This window comes from Leopardus geoffroyi, chromosome C3 (assembly GCF_018350155.1).
Source record: "Leopardus geoffroyi isolate Oge1 chromosome C3, O.geoffroyi_Oge1_pat1.0, whole genome shotgun sequence".
Taxonomy (NCBI): Eukaryota; Metazoa; Chordata; class Mammalia; order Carnivora; family Felidae; genus Leopardus; species Leopardus geoffroyi.
In genome coordinates, this window is record NC_059338.1 from 18,961,460 (window position 1) to 18,981,458 (window position 19,999).

At 35.4% G+C, this 19,999-nt stretch overlaps 1 protein-coding gene across 3 annotated transcripts in view; it reads right to left on the reverse strand.

Moving 5' to 3' along the window:
- The window catches only part of BRINP3 (BMP/retinoic acid inducible neural specific 3), a 413,695-nt gene that overhangs the window by 186,803 nt on the left and 206,893 nt on the right, over positions 1-19,999 (reverse strand). For all 3 annotated transcript variants that reach the window (XM_045455783.1, XM_045455784.1, XM_045455785.1), the window contains exon 4: positions 4,240-4,430. In XM_045455783.1, coding sequence (XP_045311739.1) covers positions 4,240-4,430 — 191 coding nt within the window. The remainder of the gene's footprint in view (positions 1-4,239; positions 4,431-19,999) is intronic.

Below are 19,999 nucleotides of genomic sequence, written 5' to 3' on the forward strand. Positions count from 1 at the left end.
TAAAATAAAATAATTAAAATTTAGAGGACTAAGGAAGTTTTGGAAAATGCACACACCACATCAGGTAATAGATTAAAGTTTCCCAATATATATTTTCATTGTCAGTAACAATAATATTAAATTTATTATACTATTTCATAATAATCCTAAAGAACAGGTCGGTGTGATCTTTTAGATAAATTGAGTCAATTGAATTGGATCGCCTGAAAATAATGGCCAATTCTAGAAATTGTATTTGACATGTTATTGCATTAAAAACAATATGGAAAATAATAGTTTATATAAATGCTGTTAATTGGAATAATATGGCAGTAAATTAAGCTACATAGGTGTTTGAGCCTCTTTTTTTATTTCCAGATGTGTTAATGAACTGCAGCCTACATTTATATTCATAGTTGTAAGAGATAAAAACAGCATCATTCTATCCCATTTCCTAGAAATTGGCTCATAGTTAACACTATTTGTCCAACTCTTTTGTGTTTTTGCAAGAATTAACATGATAAAAGCAGGCACAGTTTTCCAGATTTAATTATATTTTTGCCATTATCTGATAATGATCTTACTTGATGTTATTTTTTAACAATACTCTGTTTCCTAAATTCTGTAAATCAATGAACAACTTCATACATTTTTTTCAAGAAATTAAACACCTATTACATGGCACTTGAAACACAAGACACTTGGCCTTATCAAAGAAATTGTGGATCTCACTACGCTTAGTTGAAAATTTTAAATATATAAACAGAGCATTAAACCTTTAGGGATTTAGTAAAGGAGCTCAGCTCTTGATCCAAATATACTACAAAAGCCCTTGGCATTGAACTATGTATTCAAGTGTGAAGAATTTCAGTAGTTGAATGCCTTTAGATTCCCCTTACACCTCCCGCCTCATCCCCAACCCCAGTCCTTTTTATTGTGTTAACTTACATCTAAGCAATTATAATCTTATAATTGAGGAGGGACACCTTTCATCTGTGTAGGGACACACTCGATAACTAATGAAAATAAAGGATACTCTTTCCAGAAAAATGCACAGGAACACACAAGTGTGCATGTGAGACAGGAAGCTGTAGACCACCCCTAGAGCTTTCACAGTAACCCAGACAGCAGCTGACCCAGTACCAGAAAATCACCAGTCACTTAAAATTACTACTGCCTCGGAAGAGAACTCCATCCAGACCTAATTAAATCCTGCAAAGTCTGATAGTCTACCTTTTTCCCATTTCCAACTACCTCACCCTTGCACTCCCCATGTAATTCTGTGATTATATATTCTTAGCCATGCTGTTGCCATTGGCACATACCTCATTTCCTTTTTTTCCTCTGTTATAGCACAAAATATGTTTACTTCTCTTTACTATCCATCCCTGTATCATTCCAATATTGTTCTCTGCTTCCTCTCCCTGATCTAAAGCCCCACTTCTCCTTTCCATCTTTACACTTTAAATATGCCCATTATGTGCCCTGGAGGGCTCTCCCATGGTTAAGGGATAATTAGCATTCCAGCATTCCCTGTAGCTCTAAAGGTGAGGCTGTTCACTCTCCCACATTCCAGGTTACTCCTTCCTCTTCCTCAGAGCTTCTCTGAGGTGACTTATTTAAAAAAGTCACTTCTTTAAGGGCGCCCTGGTGGCTCACTCAGTTAAGTGACCAACTCTTGATTTCGGTTTAGGTCATGATCTCACAAACCTGTGAGATCGAAGCTTTCTTTGGGCTCTGTGCTGACAGCATGGAGGTTGTTTGGGATTCCCCCTCTCCCTCTCTCTGCCTGTCTCTCTCTCAAAACAGATAAATAAACTTAAAAATAGTCACTTCTCTAAAGCTCTTTTCTACCACACAGCTAGATTATGAGTTTCATGAAGACTTCCCATTCCGAGTTGTATCACAGAATGGAAAAACAATGCCTGTGTGCAATACTTACACGATTAAAACATGTTGATTTTTGTGATACAGGCTCTGCTTGCTTGTGGGAGAACAGAAGTACATACAAATATCCATAAGTTTTTTTTTCTTTTTTTTCCCCCAATCCCTAACACCCTGAACTGCTCCACATGCAGACGGAGTATACACCCCTTTATCAGGCCTGGGACAGCTGGGCCCCCCAGACCTGTGGAGCTGGGGCCAAGTACCAACCACCTGCACAGGCTCCAGTAAGAAGGAGGGCCACCCCCCGTAAACTACCCTGAAGTGGCAGCTACAGACTGACAACAGTCAGTTCCCATTTGGACTTGTTGCCTGATGGGGTCCAGGGCTCCTCCAACAGCTAGGAGTCCCTGGTGTCTCACTAAATGAAATTCCAGCCAACCAGCAAGTGTCTGTCCTATGATGGCAGGCCAGTACCCTCCAGCTCTGTCTTCGTGGGGGGATATGCACATCTGGGTAGTTTACTACTCGGAGATAAGCAGATGCCTTTTGTCCCCAAGATCCTATTCCTGTGACCAGGCCTCTCTAGACCCATGTCCTGGTCCAAGTCCCTAGTGACCCTCCGTTAAGTTTTGACACAAAATGTGAATGAATATTTCTTGCTGAATAAAGTACAAAACTCTATTGCAAATTTCTACTTGGTGCTGAGAAAAAAAATCAATAGCCATATAATAAACATACTTACAATAATGATGTCTTCTATTAGAAAATACGCTTTAAGTTACTGTTTATATCATTGAAATTGATTTCTGAGAAAGTCTCTGTTTCCTCAGAAACCTCTAGCTAAATATCTCTAACAGTATCCTATCTTACGATATTTTTAAATTAGCTAAAATATCTGTATTCATGTTGGCTACATTTTTATCTAGACAGCATAAATGCTATTTATATACTTGATTATCCAACATAAGTCCTACAGTCAGAAGTAGACTAATTATAATTGTGTAATTTACATCTACAGAATTCTTTTAACCAACTTCATCTATTAGCGATCTTGAAGACAACCCATATGATAAATATATTTCTATATCACATTTTATTCTCTCCTGTATATCTTGAACAATATATACATGGTGCAAATTTTCCATAGCATTCCCAAAATACTGAAGTACTAGTTTTTCAATTAACTTACAAAACAAATTCACACATTAATTTTAAAATCATAAAGCAACAAAATGATATATTTAATGACAGATTTTTACATTAATTACGAAATGTTACAGCTGAAACACTAAGAAATGCTCTTTGTAATGTATTTTGCTCTTGTTAACTTAGTCTAGGATGACCTTATCACATTGCAATGGGTTGTTTGTTTTGAAGTGGCCATTGAACAAACACAACAACATGCTGATTTAAAATTGCCAGAGAAATATGTCAAAAAATCTAATGTTTTTGAAATCACCATCTGTCTGCCTGTCTGTATCTCTCTCCCTCTGTGTCTCTCTTTTTTAATTAAAGGGACCTCTTGGGGTGCTTGGGTGACTCAGTCGGTTAAGTGTCCAACTTCAGCTCAGGTCATGATCTTATGTTTCGTGAGTTTGGGCCCTATGTCAGGCTTTGTGCTGACAGCTAGAGCCTGGAGCCCGCTTCGGATTCTGTATCTTCCTCTCTCTCTGCCCCTCCCCCGCTCATGCTCTGACTCTCTCTCTCAAAAATAAATAAACATTAATTTATAAATAAGTAAGTAAATAAATAAATAAATACATAAGTAAATAAATAAAATTAAAGGGGTCTTATTCTCACTTTCTCTCAGTTTTGATAAAGTCATCCGTAGTATAGTCGGAGGCAAAAAATTCTAGTGAATTCATGGAATTTACACAATAATTCCAGATTGTGCTATGTCTTGACTTCTAGGAACTTCTTTCCAAATACTTGTACTTCTTAAATGTATTTTTAAAATATTGGGGGGGAATATTCCTTAAACCAAGCTGCTTGATGACTTTTGTGTCACTGACACAAAATGTTCTCAGAATGTTTTTAACTACGTACTGTAAAATATGAATATTTGCAAAATAAATTAATATTATTTTAAAAAGTTTCATCCACATACACATTGTAAGGGAGTCTGTGTATCCAGTGCATTTCAATTAACATTAGGGTATGAAAAACCTTGACCCAATTATCAAGTGAAAAAATTACACTGAGATAAACACCATTTCATTGAAATACGTTTCCAAACTTATGACAAATGAAAATGTTAAACTGTTTTTTATAATGTAATTTTTACATCAGTGAGACATGCAAAGATAAAAAGATGCATTTTAGACCTAGGAATAATAATGGTATGATATCATTTTAGGGTAAAGTCAGTCATACCTTTATGGCAGTGGATGCAATTTGAATGTGGTGAAGTCTCCGAAGGGTGCTGTCCCTGTCAATGAAATAGGAAGCGGCTAGTTGATGTAGCGTCTCCAGAGTGACCAAAGAGCTATTGGTGCTGGAATCACTTCCTTCAGATCTTTTGCTCAACTTCCGCTTGTCCACAAAAATTGTGAGTGACTCCTCTCCTGCATTAATAATATTTAAAATTATTCAATTTTCCACTTAAAATCAATTTTTCATTTATCTGCAGGTGAGGAAGTGTAGATTACAGACATAATGAAACAAAAGACTGATAAGTAACAAAAGGGCAAGTTTTACTTTTGTGTCGCTCACCTGGTACCTAGAAAGGTACTTGAGGTATTGAAGGCTGTAAATACTGACTAGTAAATGGTGAAAAACTAGCTTTCGTGGGACGATTTCTCTGGATTTTTTGACTTTCATATAGTTTAGCTTACCTAAAACCCCTGTGGCACAAAAGCAAATTAAGAATGGAAAATATGTAATATGAACTTAAGTGTGGTGCATGATACAAAGTTGCATTTATTCAGAAATCTTTACTGTAGATCAGCATGTCTAATGGAAACATGACCAAGCATATTACTAAACACTAGCCATTTTTTAAAGGTTTTAATATTTTAGTAATCTTTATACCCAACGTGGGGCTCAAATTTACAATATCAAGATCAAGAGTCACATGCTCCACTAACTGAGACAGACAGGTGTCCTTAGCCATGTTTAAAGTGCAGAGAAAACATGCACAGTAATACTTTGGATTGCACGTAGCTTGTTATGTGAGTGTCACGCAAGATGAGCAAACATTTTTATCATTTTTAACTTGATAAATGAGTGATGTCTTGGAGTACAAGGAGTAAGTGATGCCAAACATCACATGATCACAATGGGGACAATGGTTCTGTGCGTGCTCTCTCTCTCTCTCTCTCTCTCTCTCGTTTGCTCACTGAGGGATTGTGGGTGATCGTCTCCCATACTTGGATGATATTCAGTCTCAGGCCATGGTGTTTGGCAGAAATCAGTGATTTTTCAGAACGTTAGAAGATTCCCACAACAGGCACTAGTGTATTTTTTGTCCCTTCAAAGCACCTATGGATAGTCCTTTGCTTTTCCAGAAAAGAGTAAGCTTAGGAATGCTTTGCTTCATTCTAGGTCAGGCTGCTTGCAGATATAGACCCTTTCCTCTGTCTTCTGCCCTTTTGCCAGCTGCATTAAATACAGTATATGTCAAGAGTTTAATACTGTACTGTAGTCAACATCTGTTGGTGATAGTGAAAGTTGTCCTACACAATAATCCTCCTCTCTCTTGTCTCCCTCACACTATCCACGAAGGTTTTCAAAGGTAAGTTCAAGTTAGTTTGTTTATTTTTCTTTATAAGTAAATTTCTTTATATTTCTTTACTTTGTATTTTCTGTATTATTTTGTATTATGTTACAATATTATAATCATTTTATATGAATTTTGGGGGGTTGTGGGATGAATCATCTGTTTTCCATTATTTCTTATGGGGAAATTCACTTTGATCTACAAGTACTTTGATTTAAAATCATGTTTCCAGAATGAATTATGGTCGCAAATGAAGGTTTTACTATATACAAATATAGTTATGTAAATATATGTATTAAATTCAGAGGTTCCTGACATGTGGCATTATATACAAATATTATGTGTTAATAAGCTCTATGGAAATCACTAACCTCAATGGAAGATTTAAGTAGTGCCAATGGATTTTCAAAGGTGAAATTTAAGGTATAATATAATTAAGTTGCAATTTTCAATGTTCAAATGTTTATAAGAATATCAATGTTATTTAAGTTTAACTTTAAGGACTTGCTATCTACAGATTTCCATATTCTTGGATATTCATCTAACACACAATTGTCAGAATTGAGGCTTCCTCTTATTCTTTCAGTAACCCACTGTTTAGGGGGCATTATGCCGGCTTAGAAAGTGACAACCCAGTTTTAGAAAATACCAAATAAATAAAATAATATTAATTTTAAAATGACACATCCTCGGAGACTATTCAATTCTAAGTAACAGCTTATATTTATCCACAAGAGATCAGGTCAACTGATATCAGAAATAAAGTATTAACAGTGTTATTTCTGAAAGGTCACATTCTCAGTTTGTATTTGGATCCTAACAGGCAGAGTAGAAATCAAGCAGCCTAACTACAGCAGCTGAAAAAAAACAAAAAAACAAAAAAACAAAAAAAAAAACAAAAAACTCTCAAAAATATGAATGAGTGGGTCCAATTATGAACAGCATTAGGTCATGTGCATGATAAATGGCTTTCAGGTGAGAACATCTGGAGGAGAAAAGTGAATATATATGTAAATTACTAAACAAGCAAATAAAAAGTCTCCACTGACTACTTACCCCCAGAAAAAGAGGATTAACTAGTGTGGAAATTTGAGTGAATGTATCTCAGAAAGACCAGTGAATCATAGAAAAAAAAATCACCTATGTGCCAACTTTGAGAGAGAATACCAAAACAAACAACATACTGTACATGGATGTAGAAAAAACAGTTCTGTGGTAGTCTGAGAACTCATAATGAGGGTGTATCACAGATGCAAGTGCTATGGTCTGAATGTTTATTCCCCTCAGAATGTATATGTGAAATCTTAGCCCCCAAAGATGAAGGGATTAAGAGGTGGTGCTTGAGGAGGTGTTTAGATCAGAGCCCATATCAATGGAATTAGTGCCTTTATAAAAGAAGTTCCAAGACAGTTCCCTTGCCCCTTCCACCATATGAAAATACAAGACTGTGCAATACTGAAAAGGGCTCTAACCTAACATGATGGTGCTTTGACCTTGGACTTCCAGGTTCCAGAAGAGTGAGCAATAAATTTCTGCTGTTTTTAAGCCACCCAGTCTGTGGTGTTTTATTGCAGCCCAAATAGACTAATACAGCAAGAGGCAGGTCTTACGAAGTAAGGTTAAAAACAAAATGACAGAGATCTTGGTAAATGTAAATTAAAAGAAAACAAAGTTAACAATCTTGATATCAGATATTGTAGAATTCGGACCAAATATTAATAAGTGAGAAAAAGAAAAACACTGCATAGTGAGTACTAAAGACTGAAACTTGTCAAGTTGTTTTAATGACAACACTTTTAGTAAAGCAGAAAATACCGGAGATATAGATTAAAATAGTACAAGAAATGCAAATTCAAAATATATTGATATAGCACTTTACAATTACGGAATTTGCCCAAATCCGAAAGTTTGGCATCCTTGCCAAAGATGTTGGCAAACTGGAAGGAAACATGCCCTCTGATATATTGCTGATGGTAATGCAAAATGATGTAACCAAAGAGAAATCTGGCAATAGTTAGCAATGATTGACTCAGCAAGTCTACTTTTAAAATCTATCCCAAAAAACACTGGTTAAGATATGCAGAAAGCTTCTTACTGTGGCTTTATTTGAAATATTTGTAGCAACCCAGAGACCTCATCAGTAAGAATAAACTATGTTGCATCTACAAAGTAGAATACACTGCAGCCACAAGGAAGAAGTGAGAGGGGCGCCTGGGTGACTCAGTTGCTTCAGCCTCTGACTTGATTTGGGCTCCATTCATGATCTCCCGGTTTGTGGGTTGTCTGGCATTGGGCTCTGCACTGACAGTGTGGGAGCCTGCTTGGGATTCTCTGTCTCCCTCTTTCTCTGCTCCTTCCCTGTACACATGCTCTCTGTCTCTCGTTCTCTCTCTCTCTCAAAAATAAATAGACATTAAAAACAGAAAAGAAAAAAAAAAGTGAAAATGACTTAAAACATTTATTCACATAAGTAAGTTTTATGAATTTAATATTATGACTAAAACAAAATTGTGGATGATTTGGCAGTTCTCAAGTGATTTAATTTAGAAACTACACCGAAATATCCAAGTTTAGCCTCCTTGCATTTACAGTGTTTTCTACAGATTCCTGTAGATGGAAAGAAGCGTAACTATCTATTCTTTGAAATAATATCTAATTTTTCTTCAATTCAGTGATACATTAAAATGTTGGTTCAGTTGATTTATTAGAAATTAGTTTTGCCTTCTGGAGATTCAAGAAAGCCTTTTAAATACATAAGGAGAGTCATCCTCACGGTCTCTTTTTGTATAGTAGTGACTTTTCTTATTACTGGAGCTGTCCAACATGAATTGAAAAAGTATACATCATTGAGCAGAGGAGATAATTAGACCACTAGAATGGACTCTTTCACTGAATTATGAGGTACTGGAAGGAAGAAAAATATAGAATTAATTGTTATAGTTTTAATGTAACTATGCCAACTGCTAGTGCCAAACAGATTTGAGCTTTAATACTGGCTTATATTTAGTAACTGAATGACCTTGAATTGTATAACTTGACTCAATTTCCTCTCATGGAACTTGAGTATAGTATTCCTTCTACTAAGAGGAGCTATAGGCATGAAACAGATAACATCCATAAAAGTTTTAGAATACGACTAGACTGCAGTAAGAATTTGACAGTTGTTGACAAGGTATTATTCTCTTTTATTCACCCAATTTCTTAAACTTAAAATAAAATAACTCATTCCATATCTGCACATTTCTAGTAATTTTAGCTGCATTGTCATATTTGTGATGGACAGAAGCCTCTATTTCTACTTATTTTACATATCCACGAACCCTGGTCCTACAATCTGTATCCACACATAGAAAGTAAATATCTCTCAAAATAGTCCTTTAAATACTGTATCCCTCTATATGTCTTCACTCTTCTGATGAAAACTCCTTAGTAGGAATTTTATTAATTCCTTCGTAGGCCCTCAGTTGAGTCATATCTCATGCAAAAAAAGAGGAGTAGCATAAACATATTTTAAAAGCAAATTAAAATACTTGATTTAAAAATATTTTGCAGAGAGGTGCCTGGGTGGCTCTGTTGGTTAGGTGTCCAACTGTTGACTTCAGCTCAGGTCATGATCCCGTGGTTTGTGGGTTCCATCCCAGTGTCAGGTTCCTGACAGCTCAGAGCCTGCTTGGGATTCTCTCTCTCTCCCTCTCTCTCAAAATAAATAAATAAACTTAAAAAAAAGAATATTTTGCAGATGTTAGAGTGCCTCATGATAATTTAGAAAATGACACGTAACAAAAACTAAGGATTACTATTTGAGAGTGGTCCTATGTTACAATATGAATGATAACAAATACTAATATAAGTTCAAGCAATCAAAGATGTGCATAGAAAAACGATGGCCCATAGAAAAACATGAGTAACAGTAGTTTCCATTCATTATCTACTGGAGATTAAAAAAAAAATATTTCCTTTGTTTTCCAAAGTGTCTACATTTGCTTGTAAGGTACAGGTCAATGTGTTTTCCTCCTTCTATCCTGAGAGTAAATATATATTATAGTGCACAGAGACAATCAAAGGAAAAATATTGTAAATATTAATATACTTTTATTACTAGTTTTACAGTTCAATCTTTGTTGTTATTAATTTGAAGGAATTATGATATAATATGAGAAAGGAAAACATGAGTTTTGGAGTCAGCTGTATAGGAAGGTAAATCCTGACAGCCCATAGGCCCCTAACTTGATGACTATGGGTCTTTGGTTAAGTTATACATGCCCTTAGCCTTCCCATTTCTAAAAGACAGGCAATAGCTTACTCTCACCTGTTTGAAAAGACTAAGCAATATAATTCCTCCATAGACTCTGGCAGAACACATCTAAGGTGTATAATAAATGTTGGTTTCCTCTATTTTCTTTTTTCTTTCTTTTTTTTTTTTTTTTGGTTAGGGCGTAACAGCAAATAAGAAGATTTAAATTTTTATAAGTTAGCATTTCATACATATTGTATTTCACCACGGGAACCTGGACTTAGTCAAAACTGGTTTCTACTGGATCTTATAATCAAGATATATGGGATTATTAGAGATAGCAGTTGGTTATTCTTTCTAACAATTGGATAAAGGGAATCCATTCAGAAGCTGCCCATAGTTCTTGTCTACAGTTGAACATTAATCCACGTATGCAGACGCTTTCCCTGCAGTGAAGCATGAGAGGCAGTTTAAATTACCCTAATTGTTCTCTCATGAATACCTTGTTTTAAACCCTTAGTTAACAACAGACAACATTGCGATGTAAGCTGGGTAGTTTATGCTAAATTTCAAGTGTTATAAATCATGGATTGTTAAATATCTAAGATATTTTAACAAAGCTACTCAATCTATATTGAAAATAGGCCTATTTCTTTCCTCTAAGAGATCTGGTCTTTTTAGGTTATATATAACTACCATGTTTTGAGGATGCTTATGGTCTTTACGTTCTTTGAAACTTTCACAGTCAGTCTTAAGGAAGAATGCATTTTGGATTTTAATTGTAACTTTTTCTTAAGTGTTTGATTATAAAAGTTCATCCAAATTCTACATAAATAACACAATATTCAGATTTGAAAACTGAGATATTATTCAATCAAGTAAAATTTGTGTTCGTATGCCATTTTTATTCATATTTTTTTAAGCCAGCTGTAGCTCATAAGCATGACATGAGTACCAAAGGGCATCCACACATTTTGTAAAAACTAAATGTGATTCTGAAAATGATTCAACATTCTGAGTTTGTTAGAAAGTGAAAAGGATTAATGACTGTGGATATAAAAAGATGTGATCATTTCACACAGAAATCATGCAGCTGTGTCTTTTACAACTAAAATAGTGTGGTCATTCATGGACATTAAGAGCACATATTGAAAAATGCTTTTAGGGAGAATGCAAAACAGAAGACAATAAAACAATAACAAAAAACAATCATGACCTTAATGTCATCCTATGATTGGCTCGTAAGAGGTGATGAGGTACATTTGATATGCAATGGACCTCACAATAATGTATTTTTCTGTCCTGATTTTCAAATCATCTATGTTATGTCCATGAAGAAGAGAAATATTAAAGAACTTTTGCCCTATTATATTTTCCTTGGATTTTCTCAATCTGCATTCTCATATATATATATATATATATATATATATATATATATATATACATATAAATCCATTGTAAAGAAGAACTATAAACAGTTCATGGGTGATTCCCTTTAAACTGGAATTGGAAAGGATAACACTCTGGTCAGTAGAATACAGAAGAGCCAGTAGGTCATGATCTAGTACAAGTGTTTGAGAAGCATTGCAAAGTTACACAAACTCTTTAGCTTTTTGTCTCTGCCAGGAGGACAGCGTGTTCCAAAGAGAACCTTCTTCAACTTGATTCTTGGAATCAAGAGACAACCAGAGCAGAATCATGGAGGATCCACAATCAAAGCATATTAGGGAGACACAGCTATTATAGTTAAAGTCCACTGAGGGTTGTTCGTTTGTTTATTTTGTGTCTTATTTCTTTAATATGATGACAATAACTCTTATATGTTGACTGTATTTTATGTTATCATTGTTCCGCTTTTGGGTTAGTGTACCAACCGATAACATATAACATTCTGTTCAAACACATACACAAACACGCACACACACAACTTTAAACTTATGGCAGATGTCTGCCTGGTCATTCAATTTCCTTACACTGGAAGATCTGATTGTGAATGTCTGTTTTGCTTTTTGTCAGGTTTACTTATAAAGAACTGCTATAAAAATATTTCTCTTAGGAATAATCAGTGCAAACACAGCTTAATGTAATTGTAGGTTTTACTTTTGATGTAACATTTTAACTGAAAAACGTTATCCTACTTTTTGGTAATGAGAGATTACATTATTTCTTGTGCTAAAATATGATAATATTTTGCTCACTACCAATGAGCATTCTTTCTTAGTTTAACATGTTAAAAGGTAAACATCCTGATGATATCTTTCTACTAATGTAGTGTTCTTGAAAAAAAAAAAAAACAGTGGTTCAGAAACAAATAGATATTAAAAAACATCAATCTGAGAAAACTAGGCTTCTGACAAGAAGCAGAGCCAAATATATAAAAGAAGTAAAAACAGACTTGTTGGCTTAACACCAATTGGCATCTGCAAGATATTACGGAAAGGAAATAACTGGTCTTATAGAGCTTCAACAAAGAAACATAATGTGTTTTGCAAAACACTCCAAATGAGAGCAACTGACTTTATGATTATTAACAGTTATCCCCTACAACATCTGAGAAAATTCTAAACAAAATTACCCAGATCATAATATTCTCTATAGAACAATGACATGAAAGAAGAACTAGAAATAAATAGTTCCCATGTCAGATGAAACTGAATCGACCCTGAGTGAAATGCAATGAAGTCCCCTCTATGTTGGAGTTGTTTACAAACTATGTTATAATGAACATTTTTGTTACATATATAGTTATAGACTCCTGTTATTATTTTGGTAAGATTAATTTTCAGAAGTGAGACTTCTGGAAGAGTTAAGAACACTTTAAATTTATATAGATACTCTAAACAGTGCTGTTCAAACTTAATGCGCATATAAATCACCCACAGATCTTGTTAACATGTAGATTCTGATTCATTAATCTGAGATGGAATCTGAGACTCTGCAGTTCAAACAAACTCCAAGGTGGCGCTGGCTGTTGAACCATGAACCACACTTGAGTAATGAGGCTCTAAACCACAGTAAACTTATTACCAGTTTAAACGTCTGTATTTATTAGTCACCTGTGTGTTCTTTTAAGGAAGGTCTTGGGTCTTTGCATTGTTCTAGGTAACTCAGTACGTGTTTGTCAAACAGTGGACACTTATCTACCTTACCAAAGTGCTATGAAGAGGAAAGAAACAAACAATATAATTTATAAAATTCCAAAACTTAACATTTATCTTTTGACTTAGTTGCCAGTAAGGTCATTATTAAGATCAATCGGCATAGCAATTTTTTTTTTCAACGTTTATTTATTTTTGGGACAGAGAGAGACAGAGCATGAACGGGGGAGGGGCAGAGAGAGAGGGAGACACAGAATCGGAAACAGGCTCCAGGCTCTGAGCCATCAGCCCAGAGCCTGACGCGGGGCTCGAACTCATGGGCCGCGAGATCGTGACCTGGCTGAAGTCGGACGCTTAACCGACTGCGCCACCCAGGCGCCCCTCGGCATAGCAATTTTAATCCCATTTTCTTTTGTGTTATATATATGATTATTTATATAAGTGGCTTCAAAGCATTTCAATAGATAACTGTCTTATAAACCAATAAAACTCAATTAACAATATTGCTTTAATTTTCACTTTTAAAACATTTAATTTATCAGAGAAATATTAGAGATACAAGGTGAAAGAGAGAGATGAGAGACTGAGACAGAGAGGAATGGATATAACTAATCTTAAGTAGCATGAGTATATACTTATTTCTAAAAAACAGTATGGCAGGTTTTTTTTAAATATTTTTTTTCCTTTTCAATACCATTAGCTTAATGATTCCTTGGGATACAAGTTTCAGAAAAGATTGCTTTTCCTTTCAGTTTTTTTTTCTTAAAGCAGACTATGCATTCTAATAGAGGAAATAGTTCCATGCATTTTCAGTGAGTATTTCTTTTTGCTCAAGAAATAAATTACATATATTTTTTATCAGATTTGCTCCTTTAATTATGTTATAGTTAAACTAAAATAAAATAATTTATATTTCCTAAGATGAGGCCAAATGAAAATGAGAAACACAGTCACTAATCAATTTTGAAAGAGGGTTGTATATGATGTAGAGTTAAGACTATCTGTGGACACTTTATACAGAATGTAATTTACATAGAGAAGAGTGAGAATTGAGTATTTCTGAAATTAAACAAGGATATTTGGAATCTTACCCTCATAAGGATGCAAGGAAATTTTTAAAAATTGAATTGCTGTTCTACCTATAGTGTATGTTACTGCCTGACTCTGCTCTGTTCTTCTTGAAAGAAATACACATGCAAGCAACATATGGTAACACTTTTCAAGCTAGAGCTTTGCAACCATAACAACTTATATACTATGTGGTTATTGAGGTAGTATTCATTATTATAAATTTTTTAACATTTATTTATTTTTGAGAGATGGAGAGAGACAGAACATGAGTGGGGGAGGGGCAGAGAGAGAGGGAGACACAGAACCCGAAGCAGGCTCCAGGATCCGAGCTGTCAGCACAGAGCCCGACACGTGGCTCAAACTCACGAACTGTGAGATCATGACCTGAGCCGAAGTCGGATGCTTAACCAACTGAGCCACCAAGGAGCCCCAGTAGTATTCATTATAATAAATAACTATGCTAGTAAGTTAATGCTACTGTGGACATTCAATCATGTGTTTTTCCATTGTAATAACAAAGCAAATATTTTCTTTATATAAAAAAAATTACTTATCTGATAAAATGCTTAAGTTGAAAAATGGGGTAATGACAAGATGTGTTCTCATAAGAAGCACTTGCAGGAAAAAAATTAATAAAAACCACACGCACTGAAAAAAATATAACTATTTCCACTAAAAATTTAATCATGGCTTTTAAAACTCTGTGCATTCAAAGCCAGTAGTCAAACAGGACTTGTTTTTATGTTACTGAGAGTGAAAAATATTTTCCAAAGTTGCAAATGAACAAATCTTAATAGATTATCTAGTTGCTTCTAGAATGAATTTCAGTTTGAGTTTTTAAAACTATCTCTATCAAGTAAAGAGTACTTTTTCCTGCACTCCTCTTCCTGGGAAGGTATTTTTCCCAAACAATCCTCATTGTCCCTGCATTCCTGATTCTGCCAGGAGAAGTGCAGTGAGTGAGTTAACAGAGAGGCTGGTGTAGGAAAGCAACTTATGTGGGTAACCCCACCTCTTCCTCTTTCTCTACAGGTTGTGCTTGTCAGGAGAGAGCACAAGCTTTGTTCTCCTCTTCAGTGTGTTAGGCTTTAGAGAGCCTGGGTTGATAGGGAACCACACATATGCTCTTGAGACTATATGTGGCTCAGGGCTGTAACAATGACTCTTACACAAATCTGCATAATACTGGAGATGGGGATCAGGTCCCATTTAAAATTACTATAGGGGTACAAGGGTGGCTCAGTAGGTTGAGTGTCAGACTCTTGATTTTCGCTCAGGTCATGATCTCACAGTTCATGGGATCAAGCCCCACATCGGGATCTGCACTGACAGCACAGAAGCTGCTTGGGATTCTCTCTCTCCCTCTCTCTCTGTTCCTCTCCCACTAGTGCACTTGTGTGTGCTCTCTCTCTCTCTCTCTAATAAATAAACATTAAAAAATAAAATTACTATAAACATTTTGTTACAAGGCTTTATAAAATTTTAAGTGCAATTTTTGGGCTCCATCTTGCATAGTCTTTTGTCTTTTTAATTTGGTGCAGAACCTAGGTTTGTTGTTTCATAGTGGGCACCTTCCCTCTCCCGTCAACCCAGTAGGTTTAAGATCTTTTTCTTTTTTTTCCTATTCTCATTTGTTGTTGTTCTATATTCAGTACACAGATACACTTTTATTTCAGTGTTTGTCATATATTGTATTATAATGAAATATATTATAAAAGCAGTCATGAAATATATTCCACAGCTAGAAATCAATATATCCCAGTAGTGCAATCTTTTTCAAGATTGATTCTTCAAATTGAGTAGCTTAGTTTAGATATTTAACCAGTGATGGAGTTTAGATATCATTATCCAAATAGAAGCAAGCTGAATTACTGTATTGATAAATAGTCTGGAAGCTATAAGATGAAATAAATGTGGAAAATGATATAGATTGAAGAAGGTTTTTTTATAATTTATTTTTCCCTATAGGGAGATAATTCAATCACTGGCTTTATCTATCATAAAATATCCCATTAAAGGCTTCAAATATGCTATCCAAAATTTTATGTCTAAGTCAATAATATGATATACTAAATAACTCAGGGAAAAAAACATTTTTCATTTATTTGTTTTTCATCACCGTAGTACTGACAGTGAATATTTTATACTCAACTCGTTTTTAAAAATGTTTAAATTTAGTTGAAGATCTAGTTACTTAAGAAGCAAAAACAACTGTCTTTTCATTTAAAATGTTTACTTATATACATAACATCCTCAGTGTGCTATTATTAGGGTTGTTACTTACTCAAGAGAGAGAATTAGCTCCAATTAAACACCACAAATCTCATTTTTTAATGGAAAAACACAATTTCATGTTCAACTAGGTAAAACATGTAAAACTAAACTATACTTACAACAACAAAAAAGGCTTAGTGTAATTACAACAGCAATATTTAAAAAATCGTCTGAAATCAAGCTGGTGTACTTGTTAATTGTAAATAGTTTATATCCTTAAGCTACGTAAATAATTTCATGCATTTTAGCTAAATTATTAACATCATCCAGCAGAGATTCCTGAAAGAAAACATAAGTAATATTTACAGAAAAAAAAGAAAATTCCAATAGAAAATATAAGGAACACTAAATCTAAGTAATAGTCAGAGGTTAGAAGGCTAGTGAGTATGGCAATTCTATTTCTTCCCCTTCTTTACCCCCCAGCACCACCTTACTCCACTCTGCCTTTAAGAAAACGCTTGAATAAGACTTAAATAACTAAAGAAAATCAATTTTAAGAGACTATATTATCATCATTGAATAATCAACCTGAAGAAAAGATTTAATCCCACAAAGGATTTTTGAACCATGTTCATAAAAACAAATAAAAACATACACAACAAAAACCAATCTGAAGGCCCAAATGTGGCATTCACAATGCCAAAGCAATGAAAACAATTAAAAAGTCACCTTTTTAATTTGTCTCTGCCTTTCCCCTGTTACTTTCTTCTTTTCTTATTTGGAGAATATATTTTATATTCTGAAATTCTTCTCCACAATGAAGCCTGATAGGAGTATAAGACTACTGAACTTAAAAAAAAATTAACGTTTAAGTATTATTGAGAGACATAGAACATGCGCATGGGAGGGGCAGAGAGAGGGGGAGACACATAATCTGAAGCAGGCTCCAGGCTCTGAGCTCTTAGCACAGAGCCTGAAATGGTACTGTAACTCACAAACCATGAGATATCACCTGAGCTGATGCCGGATGTTTAACTGACTGAGCCACCCAGGTGCTCCCAAACCACTGAACTTTTTAAAGGAAGTTAGACAGGGTGACAGGATGGCTCAGTCAGTTAAGCGTCCAACTCTTGATCATGGCTCAGGTCATAATCTCATGGTTTGTGAGTTAGAGCCCTACATGGGGTTCTGCATTGACAGTCCAGAGCCTGCTTGGGACTCTCTCTCTCTCCACCTTTCTCTCTGTCCTTTCGTCATTCATGCTCTCTGTCTCTCTCTCAAAGTAAGTAAACTTAAAAAAATAAAAATAAATAAAATAAGTCAGAGTAATGATTTTCACTTTTACTTCAGATTTTATTGTATTAATAATCATTGACCTCACTAACCTATATAGATGCAGCTTTCACAGAAAAACTTTTTATAATTATTGGGATATTTTATAATTATTTCTATCTGCACTGCTGTAATAACAATAACATGAGTGCATTGCATGTTTACATCATACCATACAGTGTGCCAAGAGTATTTTCCTACATAGACATTAATCTTCCCATGACCCTACCACACAAATATTACTCTCCCACTTTCTCCTAAAAACAACCTAAAATCAGAGAAGTTACTTAGCATTTTTTAACAATTTCACAATTAGTTCAAAAAAGGTGGGGGAGTTAATTTTCAATACCAGCTTTGTCTGATCTCTTCATCATATTATTTAGTGTATTGATATATGGAGGACAGAGATAATGAGTTTTCATGGCTGACCTTTCTGGTCTCCCTGAACCATCTACATCTTCCACCTGTAATTCCTTAAGGCCACCTGACACTTATATTTCCTCAATGTGCCCAGGAATTTCCTTTACCAACTTCTCCATGCCTTGCTCACCTGCTCTTGCTTGCATCCTGATTCTCTCCAATTCTGAATCTTTGTTTAACCGACTGTTTTTGTTCTTTGTGTTTGCTTTTCATTCACCTTTCTTCTTGAATTAGATCTCGGTTACTCTCTGTGTGTATCATATTTTCGACATCTATTTGGTGAACTTGAAAACCACAGCCTCTAAGCAAAGTGTAATCTCACATATTAATTTAACAAATATTTCATAAGTAGAAAGGGGGAGGGGCAAAGTTGGTGGAGCAGCATGGAAATTTTCTGTTTCTTTCATTCTTGAAATGCAGCTATGTCAGCATCAAACCATTTTGCACACCCAGAAAATTGATCTGAGCACCGATCAACAATCTGCATAACTTAAGGCACATACCTTGGCAGGTATGTGGCACAGAGAGGTACAATGGGGAAGAGAGAAGCTGCAGGGACGTGGAGAGTTTTTTTGTTTGCAGAGACAGGACAGAGATGGAGCTGGGGAGAGTACAAGAAAAGCACTTTCCTCAAAAGCAGCTGAAGCAAAAGAGTAGAAACACTCTCAGGAACTGAACAAGCAAGGGAGAAAGGAGAAGTTTTGTTGCCTTTAGGACTCTATAAACGGGGGAGCGCAGAGTTGGAAACTCCGCAGCTGGATACCTGGCGGTGCTCTGGTAGGAAGAACAAATCCCCAGGAGCAGACAGCAAAGTCCAAGGGGTCCTCAGGCCACACGGGGAAAGATGGTTCCCTGGCCAGGAAGACATTTGGTAGAGGCCGTGCAGTGTACACACAGGAAAAGGTCCCAGCAGACCCCAGATTACAGCCACACTTGCTGGTGGAACAAAGATGCTAAAGTATGAAGAAGCCTGGCACCAGATGTGTGTTGTGATTTACCATAGTCCTTGAAACTCTGCTGCTACATGATCGTGTGAAATTTTTCTGGGACATTGGGCATCTACAGCGGTGCAGTCGCATGACTGTTCTCAGGGTGGCCGACAACTGGCCCCAACTCCACAAGACCCTTCTCCAGAAGGTAGGAGCAGGTTCAAGCTACAGGACCTTCAGAAGTGAAGGGTTTGGAAACACAGCCCCATCTCAGATAAAATTTGGGAGGTAGGTACCACTTGGAAGGCTGACAGCTTGGTCCCAGGCAGTGGAGATGCAGGTAGCGGATGGAAGCTCGAGACAAAGGAGAGGTGCTTGATTGCCATTTGGTGAGAGCACAGAGATTTGATGCTATAGACTGGGAAGATGGAAGATGTCATTTTCACCTCCCCTGCCCATGCGCATAGGCACATAAGCATGGCACACCAATCCACCCCAGTAAGCTAAGCAGTAACACCTAGTGGAGTATAGAGTCATTAAACCAAGTCCTGTCCACCTACATCAAACATGCCCTAGAGGCACCACAAGTTTCCCCCCCTGCTTAGTGCTTAGTGTACATACTATAAGTATGTACTTCATAGTTTGATTTCTAGGGGAAACTGCATGTAATTTTGTTAGGATTTCATTCTGTCCGATGGTCCATCTAATTTTATTTTTCTTATTCTTGGATACAAAAAGAGACTTTTTTTTTCTGTTTTTATAAAAAAGATTTTTCTTTATTTTTCTACTATATTTTACTACTTTTTGTAAATTGTTTAGTCTATTTTACTTTATTCATTTCATTTTATTCTATTTTATTGTATGACTTTTTTTAAATCTTTAAACATATCTTACTTTTTTTTTTCATTTTTTTTCTTTTCTTTTCTTTTATTTCCCTTTCTTCTCTTTTCTATCAAGCTTCTTTCAACAACCAGAAGAAAACACACCATGGATCTAGCTTTCTTTATTTGATTTTTTGTGTATTCTTTTTAATTTTTTTAATTTTATTTTTAATTCTATGAACTCTTTTCTTTCTCCAAAATGATGAAATGAAGGAATTCACCCCAAAAGAATGAAC